Source organism: Manis pentadactyla, chromosome 3 (genome assembly GCF_030020395.1).
Source record: "Manis pentadactyla isolate mManPen7 chromosome 3, mManPen7.hap1, whole genome shotgun sequence".
Lineage (NCBI taxonomy): Eukaryota > Metazoa > Chordata > Mammalia > Pholidota > Manidae > Manis > Manis pentadactyla.
The window spans coordinates 136,964,471-136,980,601 of NC_080021.1; the positions used below are offsets into that span (position 1 = coordinate 136,964,471).

Here is a 16,131-nt window from a genome sequence, read left to right on the forward strand (position 1 = left end):
AGGAATGGAATGCTTCAAGCCAGCATCTCTGATTAGCACCAACTTTAAGTTCTTAGAGTTGCTTCACTTTTCATCAGGTAACAGGCAAGCTGTGAAATGACTCAAGCACTGAAGCTCAAGGTTGTGTAGTGGCTTCCGTGTGCAGCCGTGAGGGTGAGAAAGAGCAAGGTAAGAAGAGAGTTTTGTATCGGTATGATTGTGGGAATATAGAAGGTATGAAATTGTGACTTTGAGACATCTCACATGCCTCCTCCTTCGTGTACATGCTATGCTGGGCTGCAACAGCAGATCAGCAATGAAAAGATGATTTTCCCGTGAAGCAAGCAGGAGGACGTCACTCTTTAAAGCTCCTTTCAGGGCTTCCAAAATTTTTAAAGGGCAGATCCTGGACTAGAATTTGACAACGGTGCCTTTGACATAGACGCCAAATAATTTCTGTACAAAGGACTAAAAAGATATCATTTCTGCACCATGCTCAGGTAACAGGAAGCAATTCATTAAGTAGCACACATAATAGTGGTTAAGGAGTTCTCTCTCTTGGTGGTAAGGCTGGGCCTGGAGTTTGGAGGTAAGAACTCACACATACAAGTAGAGAAAGGCGCAAGTTTCCAACCAGGGGACGAGCTTTACCAGTAAGCCTAAGGAAGCCATGGAATTCATCTCAAAGCCATACATCAGAAAAACACAACCACTCAAAGTTACTGAACCAGAGGATTCAGAAAAGTGGCCACTGTTATGTCATAATGCTCTTTTCTGACAAATTCTTAGATTTTATTCTCTTCTCAGCCATACTGTACCTCAGCATTTTTAAGAAAGAAAAGAGATGGAATATGTCCCTAATGACTCAATCTTCCTTTAGAGCTATTAGAATTTAGAATGACAATAATTTTCTCACAGGCAAAGATGACTGTTTTTCCTGGGCAGACCTAATACTTTGAATAGTCCATTAAAAATTAATAGACTCTTCAGGGCAAAGTAAATATATAACAAATGGGACAGGATTGTGATGCGGAAACAATGATGTACTTTCCCTCCTTGGTACCTAGTACCATTTCATTAGGCAGGGTTTTCCAGAGAAAGAGAACCAATGTGCAAAGAGAGAAAAGAGATTTATTATAAGGAATTGGCTCATGTGATCATGGAAGCCAATAAATCCTAAGATCTGAGTCAGCTGGAGACTCAGGAGAACCAATGAAATAGTTCCAGCTGGAAGACATGAAGAAGCCAATGGCACAGCTCAAAGGCCATCATGTAGGAAGAATGCCCTCTTATTTGGGGCAAGATCAGCCTTTTTGTTCTGTTCTGGCCCTCAACTGATTGGATGAGGCCTACCCATACTGGGGAGGGCAATCTGCTTTATCAGTCTGTTAATTCAAATGTGAACCTCATCCAGAAACATCCTCACAGACATAACCGAGAATAATGTACCAAATGTCTGGGCACACCACAGCCCAGTCATCTGACACATAAAAGTAACCATCACAACCCCCTACATCTCCAAAGGGTGAAAAGGCAAGGGCGATCAGCTCACAGGGGAAGCTGGAATCTGTGAAGAGCAAATAATCAGGGAAGAGAAACACATGTCTGACCCCAGGAGGAAGGGGCCATCTCCTAAGGTCCCTCCTGCCCCTTCCATCTAACAGCCACTCCTGCTGAGCTCACTGAATTTTACTCAAGGTTGCCACGCAATGAACTATGTAAAGCTGTGCACCACTATACACCTACCAGAATGGCCACAGTTAAAATTAAATATTGACAATATCAAGTGCTGGTGGAACAACGGGACTGCTCAGCCCCTGGGGACTGTAACATGGCCCAGCAGCTTTAGAAAATGGTTTGGCAGTTTTTTATAAAGTTAAATATACAGTTAGCACATGACACAGCAATCCCACTCATAGGTATTTACCCCTAAGAAATAAAAACTTACATCCATATAAAAGTCTATAAGTAAATGGTTACAGCAGCTTTATTCATGATCACTAAATATTAGTAACAACCCAAATGACCTTCAGTGGATGAATGGGTAAACAAAGATCCATTCAGGGGAATACTACTCAGCAGTAGAGGAGCAAAGGACTCATGCACAAATCTCAGAAGTAATATGCTGAGTGGAAAAAGCCAGCCTCAAAAGATTGAATACTGCATAATTCTCTTTATATGACTTTTTCAAAAGGACAAAACTTCAGTGAGGGAGAGCAGCTCAGTAGTAGGAGGTGGGAGTAGGGTATGACTATAAAGGGTTAGGACAAGGGAGTTCGGGGGCTACTGGGGACTGTTCTGAACCCTGATTTGGGTGGTTACAAAAATCTACACAATAACTTCCACAGACTTTGTACAACCAGCAGCAAAACTGCTGTGTACCATGTTAGAAATTTTAAAAATCAAACGGTAAATAACTGTGTATTACCTAATTTACTCACAGGATAAAAGCATCTAACGGAAAGTATCTGTGGAATGGAGTCGGTCAACAGAGCTGAATCCCAAATATATACACCCAAGTGGCAACAAGAAGGGCAGTAACTCCCAGGCATCAATTGTACAGTTTGGTATAAAAAAAGGATAAGTGACATTCTGGAGTCATTGGGCACAACCTGGCAAATTCTCTAAAAGGCAAAATAGTTCTGATTTGTAACATTGCTTTCCCAGGAACTATGTAATACACAGTCTCTTACAGTAGCCTTAAGGGAGGAGGTGTAGGCCTCAAGATGGTAGGATTGGCCCCGGGTTTTGATCTTGGTTCACCACATGAAGCCACAGTGAGGATGACGTGGCAATTCTTTCCTCTGCTGTATCCTGAGCAGGCTCCTTAATCCTCTGTGCACCCAGCACCCTGCTCTCCCTTTAGAGCAGTGCTTCTCAAGGGGGTAAGAGGGGGATTTTTGCCCCCCAGAGGACATGTGGCAATGTCTGGAGACGTTTTTGGTTGTCATGGCTGGGGCGTGGCGGGATGTGCTACTGGCGTCTGGTGGGTAGAAGCCAGAGGTGCCACTACACTTCCTACAGGGCATGGGACAGTACCCTAAACAAAGCCTGAGCCAGCCCAAATGTCACTAGTGCAGAGGCTGAGAACTTCCTGCAAATGTGTATCTCACTCATCCACGAGCCAGACGCTGGGCTAGGTATTTTTCAATTTTTATCTCATTTATCTCCTCAAGACCCTTTGAAGTAGGTATTATTAACCCTCATGTACAGTTAAGAAGGTTGTTGCTCAAACCCATAAAGGAATGTGCCCAAATCCCAGTGACAGACAAGAAGCTGTGGGTGCCTCCAGACTTGATTGCAAAGCCCAGGGCACCTGCAGTGTGGGGCCCTGGGGGCTGGGCCTGCCCAAAACCTCTCTTCACTTTCAGCTCCTCTGGTCTCAAAAAGCACCTCTTAGTCCCAACAGATCTGCAAACATGGGGAGATATTAGGCTGGCACAAGGGCAAATCTGAATTCTAGAGGCTTCCAGGAAATGGGTGGGGCTTATCAGCATCAGGAACCACCAGGATTGGTTTGTCATCAGGCTTCAGAAGCTCCATCGTTCCCTCCACCCTCAGGACAATGTCTCCCTCCACCCAAACAGCCCAGAGACATACCCTGCCAAGCTCTTACAAAGCTTCCTCTCTTCCCTCACTGGGCTGTGGTGCTGGACTTGGTCAGGAGTGGGGCACTTGGGCAGGGGCCAGGGCCAGGGAGACACATCAGAGGACAACATGCTACACTCAGGTTCCCATCATAATGTCTGAGGGGCAAGGTGTGTTGGAGAAAATAGGCAAAAATCTTTAAAAATAAGTCTTATAATCACCTCTGAGTGATTTTGGTTCGATTTTACCCTATTGCATAAATAGTGTTGAGGATTCCAACAGTTAAATACTGGGGTGGGGGGAGTGTAAAGACACAGGGGAAGGGAACAGAAGGAGCAAACAGAGGAAGGCAGAGGAGCATTATGACAGGAGAGAGGACATGTAACGCTTAACATAAAACTCAGAAAGCAGATGACCTCATGACAAATGCAGAAGAGCCCCAAGTTTTGGGGACCTGCTTGCAATCAGGTGGGACTGCAGTCAGGGAAGCTGCTCTGCAGGATTATTCTAGACAACTGCAGCTAGGCCCCAGGGCAGGCAGCACAGTCGTGGCAAAGCAGAAGCCATCCCAACATGGCTGCAGGGCAGGCCACTGTGCTGTCCTGCTGCAGGGAATCCTGGGCTGGCCTCAGCCCTCCCTCAGCCCTCGCCCCTGCCTGCCCCTGGCAGGGCCACAGCCACGCAGACAGCACTCACAGTTCTAAAACCAGGATGACATCTGTCTTGTTCTCGTAGACCTCATGCAGGGTGATGACATTGGGGTGCTGGATCTCCTTCAGGATGCTGACCTCCCGCTCGATGTCTTCACGGCTCACGCCCCGCCGGCTGGATTTTGTCCGCCTTTTCTTGATAAATTTGGCGGCATACTGTAGACCAGTGCTTTTCTCACGGCATTTCTTCACGACTGCAAACTGTCCACTGAAGGCAGAAGACAGAAGAAGGCCCAGGTCACTTAAGACATTCTTTATTGTTCACTAAAAAAAGCAGGATTTTCGCAAGGCATGAGGGAACAACAGCATCGTGAATAGGCAAAATCCCAACTGCAGGAAATTAACAAATTAAGTAAGACTATTTCTTATGACATTTCAGTTTCATTAAGCCTGTTTGTGTATAAACAAAATTTCAAGGAAGGAAAATTCTTTTCTTGAGGTATAATTTATTGGATGGGCAATAATGCTTCCATTTCTGTGCTCCTCTCCTTCCCTCCCATTTCAGATCTGGGACAGCAGGAAGAAGCTCCCTCATCTGACCTCTTTCTGACGAGCTCTTTTCCTACGTGTCTAGGAGAACAAGGGATTGGGAAAGGGAACTGGTAGAAAAATATACCTGCCTTCAGTGACAGATTTCTAGCACCAATATATATCAATTGGGATATTCAGAACAAAAAAAATGTGTACAGTTGACCCCTGAACAACATGGGCTTGAACTGTGTGGGTATACTTGTTATACAGATTTTTTTTTCAACAAACATACTAGAAAACTTTTTGGAGACTTGCAACAATTTGAAAACAAAAAGGCCTTTCTCTAGCTTACTTTATTATAAGAATACAGTACATAATACATATACAAAATATGTATTGGTCAACTATTTATGTTATTAGCAAGGCTTCTGGTCAATAGTTGGTTACCAGTAGTTAAAGTTTTAGGGAAATCAAAAGTTATATATGGTACAACACAGAGAAGGCAAGTAGTGATTCTACAACATTTTGCTATGCTGATGGACAGTGACTGTAAAGGGGTTTATAGGGGAGACCTGGTATAGGGGAGAGCCTAGTAAACATAATATTCGTCATGTAAGTGTAGATTAGTGATACCAAAAACAAAGCAAAAAAAAAAAAAAAAAAGGGCAGTTCCTGTGTGGTAACCTCCAAAGAGTTCTACACAAGGGTATAAAGGGCATATAAAAGTGTAGGCAAAGGGTCTGTTTGTGTTTATACAGAGGATCAAAGCCTAATTGGGCTACCCCGAAAATGAACTAAGATACGATATGAAAAAGAACTTCCAACATCTGCACTCTCTGGAAGACTCATGCCAGAAGATGATCATCAAAAAACCCCAACAAAGATCCACGCACTGCTACAGCTGTAGATGCACTCATCCCACCAGTTCCTGGACTTGCCATGGGAATGAGGAAGGAGATATCTAAGCTGGCCTGTGCATACAGTAAAACAACAAATTTGACTGGATCTATACTGTTGGAACTCAACCAAGAATTTGGAGAAGTGCAAATTGTAGCGGTCCAAAGTCTTACAACTACAGACTATTTACTGTTAAAAGAACATATGGCATGTGAACAGTCCCCAGGAATGGGTTGTTTTAATTTGTCTGATTTCTCTCAGACTGTTCAAGTTCAGTTGGACAATATCCACCATATCATAGATAAGTTTTCACAAATGCCTAAGGTGCCTAACTGGTTTTCTTGGTTTCACTGGAGATGGTTGGTAATTACAGATATGCTTTGGTTATGTAACTATACTCCTATTATGTTAATGTGTGTGCGCAATTTAAGTAGTAGCTTAAAACCTATATATGCTGAAGTTACTCTACAAGAAGATATGTCAAAGAAATAATCAATCTTCCCATGTTTTCTTCCGCCTGCTACTTCTATAGCTTTTCTTCTTCCTTCCTAATTACAACCCTTAAATAGAATTCGTGCCTCATATCAAATTTACCGAGTATCATAATTCTTCCAAGTGGTAAAGAAACCTCAAGACAAATGCTGGGCATAGAAGCCACAGGGCATAAATATGCAAAGAAGTAAAAAGCTAACCTTTTCAAACAATAAGGCTTCCCTCTCACTTACCAACTTCACATTTCCCTGTATGGCCCTGGAAGATGACTGGTTAGCCAGAGACGGGTAAGATTCCTCAAGGGAGGAACAACCTAAGACAGGCACAGTCGCAGGGGGGCCATCAGGTGAGAAATTGGGGATCAACAGAGGTGAGGCTTAGAACCTCACCCCCCCTGTTCTGAGAGAAATCTTCTGCATATGTGGATGTTTTATTGCCCTGGTCTAGCTTGGATTAACACATAGTCTACAGGCACACACCTGATCATCTACATTTGCTCTCTTACAACACTAAACTATGTTTTCTACCTTTATCTTGTATCTACCTACCACTTCAGCATTTTATTAAAAATAATAATAATAAAGAGAGAAATGTGGTATCCACATATAAATCAAGTATAAAAACCAAATGAGTATTCATATTTGAACTGTTTAGAGTTCATAATGCATAAACAAAACCGAAAGTTTCTGTGATGACTGCCCTTGTACTGTTCACTATGTAACTTATTCATTATGTAAGAATTTGTTCTACATGTAAGAACTTGTTTGTTATGCCTCAGAAGATTGGAGACTGACGAAAATTAGGCTTGGGGTGGATTAATGATTGTGCATTGAGCATTGACTCCCCTATACAGAATTTTATTGTCGTTAACAACCATTTGATCAATAAATATGAGAGATGCCCTCACAAAAAAAAAAAAAAAAAAGGACAGACTTCCAATGGTAAAATAAATAAGTAACCGGGATGTAATGTATAGCATAAGGAATATAGTCAAGATATTGTAACAGCTTGGTAGGGTGATAGCTGGAACCTAGAATTATGTATATAAATGTTCTACCACTGTGTTGTACACTTGAAACTAATGTAATGTAATACTGTGCGTCAACTACCCTTCAATAAAAAATAATTATTTAAAAAAAAAAAAAAGTTATATATGGTTTCTGACTGTACAGGAGGTCAGCACCCCACACTGTTCAAGGGTCAGTTGTATTTTGTTCACACTTCAGGAACTGATAAGCCATATATGTTGGTTGCTTCTCTAGCACCACCTCCTTTTCCTCTTTTTCCAATTAATAGCTATCCCTGTGGTTCTGGGGAAGCTGACTCCACTCCCAGATAGGTAATGATCATGTGAGCTAGGCTAAGCCAATCAGGGCGCTGTATTTCTGGGCTTCGGAGATAGGCGCATGACCTAAGTAAGACCTTTCTGAGAAGCAGAGACAAAAGACTTTTTCTGAGGCTCTTTTCTCTTCTGGATGTGAATATGACCCCAAAAGCTACTGCCAGCCATCTTGGGACCAGAGAAGAGCCATTCTTGGTTTGAAGCCAACTTTTGTAGAGGCAGAGCCAGCCAAAGGCAAGAAACCAGGTTTGTGCTAACGCTGTGGGGTGGCTGATCAACCCTAGCCTGAGGCCATCTCCCTGTGGATTTCTAGGCAATGTAAGCCAGAAAACTACCTTTACAGCGAAAGTTAGTTTGATTTTGGTTTTCTGTTTCTCGCAGAGGAAAAGCATCTTACACATCCAAAGTTGTAGCATATAACCAGAGCCTCCTACTCATCTGTAACATAAAATAATAACAGAACCTAACACAAAATAAGGTGGAATAATACAGTGGAAAGATCATCCTTTTATTTATGCTGGCATCCTTGCTTCTTCCCCAGCGCCCAGGGGAACTATCCACCTATCACAGGATCTGTACTTTTCAAGGCACCTGCTGGAGATCTGCTCAGTAGAGAATTATCAGAGTTATTTTTAGCTAGCTTTATTCTCCTCACATGGAGAAAAAAAGAGAGAGAAAATCAATTAATAGTAATATTTTGATGTTAAAGAATGGATACTTAAAAATGTAAATTTACCATTGGAGGTCAGTGAAAAAAAAACACATAGTGGAGGATTATTTTTATAACAATGTCAAATTTTTTGCATGACAGATTACGAGTCACCTTTTCCCCCAAATCACACTGGAATGTTAACCCTGACAGCCCATAAATTCACTAACTTAAAGACTCCTGGGACCTGTTATGACTTTATTACATTTTCTGACTTCTTTGAGGAGTAAAGTACTGAGCTTTTTCTCTGGGGGGGGCGGGGATGGGCAGCAGAGATGGGGCTTATGGAGACAAGAAGAAAAACAGCCTGAACACACAGCAAAACTAGTGAATGCTCTACAGAGTCCAGTGAAGTGGTGCTACTATCCCTATCTTTCCTCAAAGACAGTGTTATGTCCCCACTGAGTGCTCTCAAGGGGCCCAGGACACAGAGGGGGCACTGCACTGGCCCAACCTGGGACCTCCACCCACAAGCAACCCGTGCTTCCAGAGCCCAGCCCGGGCACGCCCCTCACACAATCACAGGAACTTGTCTCAAGGCCAGCTCAAGGCAGACTCAGTGGTTTGGACTGCATCTTAAAAAAAACAAAACAAGACCAAAGGCCCAAAATTAAATTTGATCATGAGAGCCATGAAGAATTTAAATACAAGCCTAAATTCAAAGACCGTCCCCAATTGTGTTTTCACTGCCAAATGTTCCATGTTGACCTTTCCTGCTTTTAATTTTGGGCAGATGAGAGCACCCAAGCCCACTCACCCCAGTGGCTTGTTAAGGAGAGACACTGAACACCCCGTGTGCAACAGGATCCAAGCTGGCCATGTCAGCCAGGTTTGCAGAGGAGCATTTGGAGCCTAACCCCTTCACCAGACGATCAATCCCTCACTCGTACTTCTGGGTCACACATGGGGACAGTGGTGGCAAAGGAGGAGTTAAGGGACCAGCAGGTAGGAAAGGTCCAGGAGAAGATACAATTCTAATAGTGCATGGCGGCTAACCTTGGCTGCAGACAGTCAGAGAGGTGTAGAATGATTTTGAGGCCGACTTTCCAGACCCCTATCAATACTGTCTCTTTAAGGACACCTTTCCTTATTAATCTCCACCTGCCCACCGCCTGGCCACAGCCGCCTTGTCCGCACATGCTCTCTCCTGCACCTGTGAGTCCACAGAGCCCCCAGGTTTTCACCTGTCCCTTGCCTACTTCTATCCCCCTGAGACTATGATTCCTTGAGGACAGAGGGCTGCAGGCAAATCTTTCTGTCCCTGGAGGAACTGGGTGATGCTCCTCTGGGAGCCCACAAGCAAGGCTTATATGCTGCCCTTAAATTCTGAATCTAGAATCCCCAAGACCAGAGGTTTAAACTGAAGATGCTTCACTGTAATTCAACTGAGCTGAGTGGGGCTAGGAGCACAGACTGCCTGTGTTTGTCTGGGTTCCCCTGCCTACTGGCTGTGTACTGTGGACTCATGTACTACTTAACCACTCTGTGCCTCGATTTCCTTATCTGTAAAGTGGGTCTAATAGCAGTGCCTACCTTGAACTGTGTTTTGGGATGACAGGGAGGGATTAAATAAGCTAAAACATGAAAAGTGGTTAGAACAGCACCTGGCAGTAGGAAGTCTTCAATAACTATTATCTTTTACTAGTCTTTGACAACTGGAGTTACAGTCATTAGTTTAGAGTTCCTTAAATCTCACAGCACTGCAGTATTATCCCAAAATACCTCTCATAACTATTAGAGGGAAAAGAACCCTCAGGAAAACCACACTTTATGGGTAAAGTGTGTAAAACTACTGCCCAATCCAGTGGCTGCTTTAACCTTCAAACATGTCATCCACATCCCTTCCCCAAGCAGGGTGAGTGATACTGGTCCCCACTGCTTCCTTCAACACCTGGGAAACTGAGTCACAGCCCAGTCAAAGGGCAGGCAGGGAACCCCGGAGAAGCCCCGGGGCTTTGATGTGCCCTAGGTAACTGTGGGGAATTTTCCCAGCAGAATCTCCCAGGCAGCCAGCAAACTGAGGACTGCCTCCTCGGAGAAGGAATTTTCTCAGCACAGCAATCTGCTTTGTGAGGCTTAATTTAAGTTGCACTGCTGGTTAACTGATGCTTGATCCTTTCCTTCCTGGGCAGCTGGCCTCAGCCCCCAGCTCCCTCAAGCCTACTGTGGGGGCAGTTCTTCTCCTCCAGTCTTCTCCCTACCTACCAACAACTGAAAAACCAATTTGTTCGGGTTTTGGAGGCCAGGGCTTCTACATCCTGGGCTCCCAGAGCAACAACCGGATTCGGCTTCCAGGGTGAGCTCTGAGCAGGGAGGAAAGTAAATGCACACAGACAGGCAAGACTACTGCCGCCCCCTCCTGTTAGAAACCCGGGAGGATCCTCAGCAATGGACACTCACATGGGAGCTGCAGCCACGATCAGTGGATGGGGAGTGTGTAGCTTCTTTACTGGGAGGAAGAAACCTACCCTATATTAGGACATTTACAGTGACGAAACAGAGCACACTTGTGACCCTCCCTTTTGTGGCTTCCATACTTGCACATTCACCTACTCACTCCAATTTATTTATAACCTTAGTTACAGTTACCGCTTGCACACTTCTGAGGTCACTTGCAGATCTAAGTGGCCCAATGTGCATGTCCCGGGGCTGAGGTCTATCCAGGTGAAGTCTGCCTTCTTGTTCCAGCTCATCCTGTAAACAGTGTCCTTTTAGTGGTCTGTTTACTGCCTTGATTTTTGCTTTCTGTGCTTTTTGTTGATGGTATCACTATTTAAAATGGCCCCATGAGTGACATCCAGTGTCCATAAGTACAGAGGCCATGATACGCCTTAGAGAGAAAATATGTGTATTACACAAGCTTTGTTGGGCATGAGTGATAGTCCTGTTGGTCATGAGGTCAATGTTAATGAATCAAAAATGTACACTAACTGAAGTGCCTTTAAGCAAAAACACATAAAACAAGATTACCCAGTGATCTGTTGACAAAAATGTTACAACCGGAGGCTCAAAAACCTAACCCTGTATTTTCTCTAGGATGAATGGTTAAATACTCCCTGATTCAGTGTTTGTAGTGAATTTATAGAACATAACTAACACGAATAATCACCATAATTGCTGGTTTTTTTTAGACCCCCTAACATTCTGTAATCTGATAACTGACAAGAGTTTGTTGCACGAGGTACAGGCAGCCAAATGCATTTTGAGATAAAAACTTTCAATTAAATGTAATAAATATTTATTACCTACTAGTGGGGTCAGAAACAAACAAAGATCATGAGACACATCCTTGCTTAAAAGAGTTTTGTACTAAAAATAACTTGAGTCAAAAATAATCACAAGTTTTATTAAAAAGAAAAACTTTGGCTGAAAGGGATCAAAGCTTCATAGGGAACAACCTGCCATCCAATTTCTTTGTCCGGCTTTCTAATACATCTAATTTGATCACTACCTTTGCAGTCACTCAAGGAACCATAACCAGGATTCTATACAGGAGATTTTACACATATTACCTTATTAATTATCACAATTTCAGGAGAGTCACATCATCACCTCATGTATCAATGAGAAAACCAAGCTTCAGGGAGATTTTTAAAAATTTCCCCAAATCATCAGCAAGTTGCTGATAAGTAACTGATAAGTAAATCCAAACCCCAGCATATCTGCCTCCAAAGCTCTACTCACTGAACCCCACTCCTGTACTGGGCTTGGGCCCATTTTGTTTGAAATACCAGCCACCTGCCTGTGAACTTACAGTCAGACTAGAATATGATTCTAGAAAAGAGCTTTGGAAGGTGGAGGCAAGGAGAGGAGGCCTGTGATTAAACACATTTGGGCAATGTTGCTTTCCCCTTGCCACTGACAATTCAGCAAGTGTCTTAATTAATTAAAACCATTGTTTCAACACACTCTGAGGTGCTCTGCAATAAAACGTCAGCCATCCTTGTGTGTGTGCTTCATAAGCACCACCCTAACAATTAGAGAGAACCATAGAAGATTCTCAAGGTCAGCACATCAGGATGACATGCACACATTTGTGAAGTGTTTGTGTGTTTTCAGGTCTCACACCTTTCACAGTACATTAAAATAAACCTGCTGACCTTTGTTTAACACACTCAGGTTTTCTTTTCAAATTCATTTATTTGTGGGAGCTACATTCACTTTGGGAGAGATGTGTTGGACATACAAGGTCACAGATGCTGCCCTCAGAATGGAAGAAGAGCAATCTGGCTGGACACGACAGTTTGTTCTGCCTTATGGGATAAAACCTAACTTAGGGTCTAACATTTTCATTGCTGACCTTCATCTAGATACCACAATAGAACAAGCTCTCCCACCCGGATTCAAAGAAGTGACTAGATGGCATACAATTTTTTTTTTTACTTTAAATGTTTCTACCCAGCACATAGGACAGTTAAAAATTATTTATATAACTATTTGTTATTGTGAATTCCCAACATTAATACTGAAAAAAGATCTGGCTTGAATCAACCAGCTGACAAGCTCCATCTCTTCCCTCCTCCCAAGTCTTCCCAATAAGGTTTCAAATTAACACAAAGTTTAACTTTTGAATTCATATATCAACCCCTGGCACAACTTTATGGGCCAACCATTCTTGAAGAGCTGCCTTGAAAGAGGGGTAGCAGCTTGAATCCTGCTAGAATTCTGGGATTACAGGTCTTAAATGAGAGGTGAGGTCATAGTAATGAACTTCCAGGATGAGTTAACATCTGGTAGTAATTCATACGTATGGCAGCGGAAAAGACGCCCAAGGGTTTACAGACTGAAGGCAGAGACAAGCACGGACCACCACCATGTGGGAGGGGCACTAAAAGGATGTGACCACTCCAGGGAACGGGGTGGGCCCCAGAGACCTAGGCTGTGTCTTGAAGGCTGAATACCAGCCAGAGGTGAAGCAGGCATGTGTGTGGAGGGACAGCATAAACTGAGGCAAGGAGGCCATGAGAGAACCTGCATAGTATTTCTGAGAAGAGGGAGTGGTGGGGAAGTGTGAAGACAGCCCTACAGACAGGCCCTGCCCAGGAAGGAGTAATGCCAGCCCCAACTCCACCAATGCCATGAGAAAGCAGGGACCTCTCTGAGCCTCAGTTACCCCTCTGTGCAAGGACAATGACAACATGAAATGGGGCCATGTGTGTGAGTGTACGCTGGGTTCTCTAAGTGCATCAGCACAAGTAGAGGGTAAAATGAACAAGCTATCTCACTTCATTCTTCACAACAAAGCCAGATGGTAGGATTTCAGCAGCTGAAAAGCAGCACCAAATTTCTTCTCAGCATTTTTCTACCCCAACAACTTTGAAATTTAAGTGTTAGGTTGTAGCATTTTTTTTTCCTGTTAGGGCTCAGCAAAGTTAATTTTATTTTGGATGCAGACCTATTCCATTTGTCCCCATTGGTCCCCAAAGGACCTTGTGGCTTTGCTTGGATGTTGGAGTTTTACCTTGTGGGTAGATGATGAGAAGCAGACCGCACTTTTCAAAGACAGCTCCAGTCCCATCTTCCATGTCATATGCTATTCCGCAGTGTGACCCTGCCTGTTCCGGCATGAGAGGCTCTTAGCCAATCTCCTAGAATCCTGGAATCAAGCCTTGCTTGACCAAGAGAACGTGGCAGACGTGATTCTGGGGCTTCTGCCTGGGTTTCTTGGAATGCACGTTCTTGGGAGCTTCCTCCTGGAACCCAGCCACCCTGCTGGGGGGAAGCCCAGGCCACATGGAGAGGCCGTGTGAGGATGCTCCCATCCACAGCTCCTGCTGAGCTGACAGCAGCTTTAAAAGGTGGTTGGGTGAGTGGCCACTGGATACCTGGTCCATCAGAGCTTCAGACGGCTCCAGCCCCAGCCAACATCTTAGTGCAACTGCATGAAAGACCCAAAGCCGGAACACTCAGAAGCATGAGGGATCATAATTAGTTGTTGTTTTTAAACTACCAAGTTTGGGGCGGTTTATTATGTGGCAATGGACAGGTGGAGCAGCACCGAGACAGTCTGGATGGTGGGCTTGACTGATGACCCGGGAAGCTGAGGGGGGAAAGGATTCCACACAGGGGATGAGGGCCAGCAGGTGACCAGGCCACGGACCAGCCTCATGGCAGAGAATGGGAAGGAGCAGGAATGCCCAGCCATCCTGAGCCAGCCCACCCAGGCTCATGGAGTCCTCCTGTGACATCAGCACATGTGGTTGGCTCACTTTTCAGGTGCTTTGCCCCTCATCTTGGCAGATCCCATCTCTCCAGGAAAGAGCTGCACCATTTAGGAGGGTCCTCTGTGCCAGAAGCACAATCAACAACACACTCCAAGGACTCTGGCTGAAATGCCTTCACAGATTTCTGGCTGAGCCATGCTTATTGCTCACCTCTAATTTACCCTTTCTCATCTTGGTGATGAACCAGGTCTCAACCCTGAGAAATACACAAAGCCAAATGCTCCAGGAAGACCCAGGAAACATACTTCTACTGAATCTTCACACTGACTGGTCCAAATGCCCAGGGCTCCGCTGTTAGGGGAGGTCAGGTGAAGAGAAGCAATTTGTCCTTGCTCCATGGAAACCTCTCCTCCCATCCTGACTCACTAGCCCCAAGGACTTCAGCAGATGAGAAAGGCTAGCCCTGTATGGATCTGGGTACATCCGACCAAGTTCAATCCCTTGGCATGTTTCGGTGGCACAGAACACTCAGAACTGCTTTCCTCCTGTTCTTTGAGAAGCCACTCACGACAGGAAGACAAAGCATTTTTTAGAGAAAAGCAAAGCTGCTGATTTACTATGATTATTATTAAGAACAACCCTCCAAAAATTACTTTGAACTGCTACCAGGGTTCAGTCAAATGGCACATGACGTGGAGAACAAGGGCTTCCCCCACCAATGAGAAAGTGGTGCCAACTGCCAAGGTCCCAGCAGGGTGAGGCAGCTCACCAAGGACACAAACAGCAGCATGTCCCCTGGGAACTGGAACACACGTGAGTTAGGAGTGAGATGCAGACGCGAGGTGCTGCCTAAGGGTGGCTGGGAGACATGGGAGTAACATGCTGGGCGGAGGCAGCCCCGTGGGGACAGCATCCTCCTGGAGGACAGGGCCACACAGACAAGGCTGCACCTAGAAGAGAGCAAAACCCAGGTGCCAAGACCAGGGGCGGGCAAGGATCTGGCTCCCACACAAGTATGGTGCTGCCAGTGGGTCAAAGAAACCAAATACATGGAGTATCGGGTAGCTTGGGCAGCCTCCTTATAATTAAGAAATAAGCAAACCAGAGCAGGCGAGGACTCAGAAATAAGGAAGATTAGAACGACAGCAGTGGGTCCTTGGCTCCCTGCACTTGTCCTGATGGTACCTCTTGGAGGGCAAAGGTCTGACATCTCTCTGGAAGAGCATTTCCCAAATGAAGAGATGCTGTTGGAGAAAGGGTTTTATAGCCAAGCAAGTTTAGGGAACAGTGAGGAAACAGTCACAACAGGTCTCTGTACGTAGGACTCTGCCCTTTCTCAGAGGGGGTCTAGCATTCAATGTTTCAGAGGGTGGAGGTCTGTTGTTAACCACACAATCCTTTGGTTCTGGCTCTTTGGTTTTTGTCATGAGGCATTTTGAAGCCAGTTTTTTTACGAAAGTTTGCTTTTGATCTTCTCTCCCTGTTCAATGGTCAGCTTCTTGAGAGCTGGCACTAGACTCTGAATGCAGTGCTTCCTTTTAATTTTCAACACAGAGCTGCCCTGTGAGGCTATTTCCTAAGATAGGGTGCAGTCACAGTACCCCCTTCTCTGGGCCTGCGTGGAGCTGGGCGCAGCTGGGGAGGAAGAGTCAGACCTTTTTTGGGGGGTGTCTGGATGGTTAGAAGGACGGGGACCAACCGCATCAGGCCTGGAAGAGGAAGCAGCCCACTGCCTCCTCTGGCCGCTGGTCTATGCTGCTTGAGGAGGCAGGATAATCT

The 16,131-nt window shown here is 44.8% G+C and overlaps 1 protein-coding gene across 10 annotated transcripts in view; it reads right to left on the reverse strand.

Moving 5' to 3' along the window:
• DAPK1 (death associated protein kinase 1) overlaps positions 1-16,131 on the reverse strand; it is a 168,960-nt gene that overhangs the window by 76,294 nt on the left and 76,535 nt on the right. For 9 of the 10 annotated variants that reach the window (XM_057498516.1, XM_057498513.1, XM_057498514.1 and 6 more), the window contains exon 3: positions 4,264-4,485. In XM_057498516.1, the coding sequence (XP_057354499.1) occupies positions 4,264-4,485 (222 nt within the window). Of the gene's footprint in view, positions 1-4,263; positions 4,486-16,131 lie in introns of those variants that run through there. The other variant, XM_057498517.1, reaches the window with a different exon arrangement.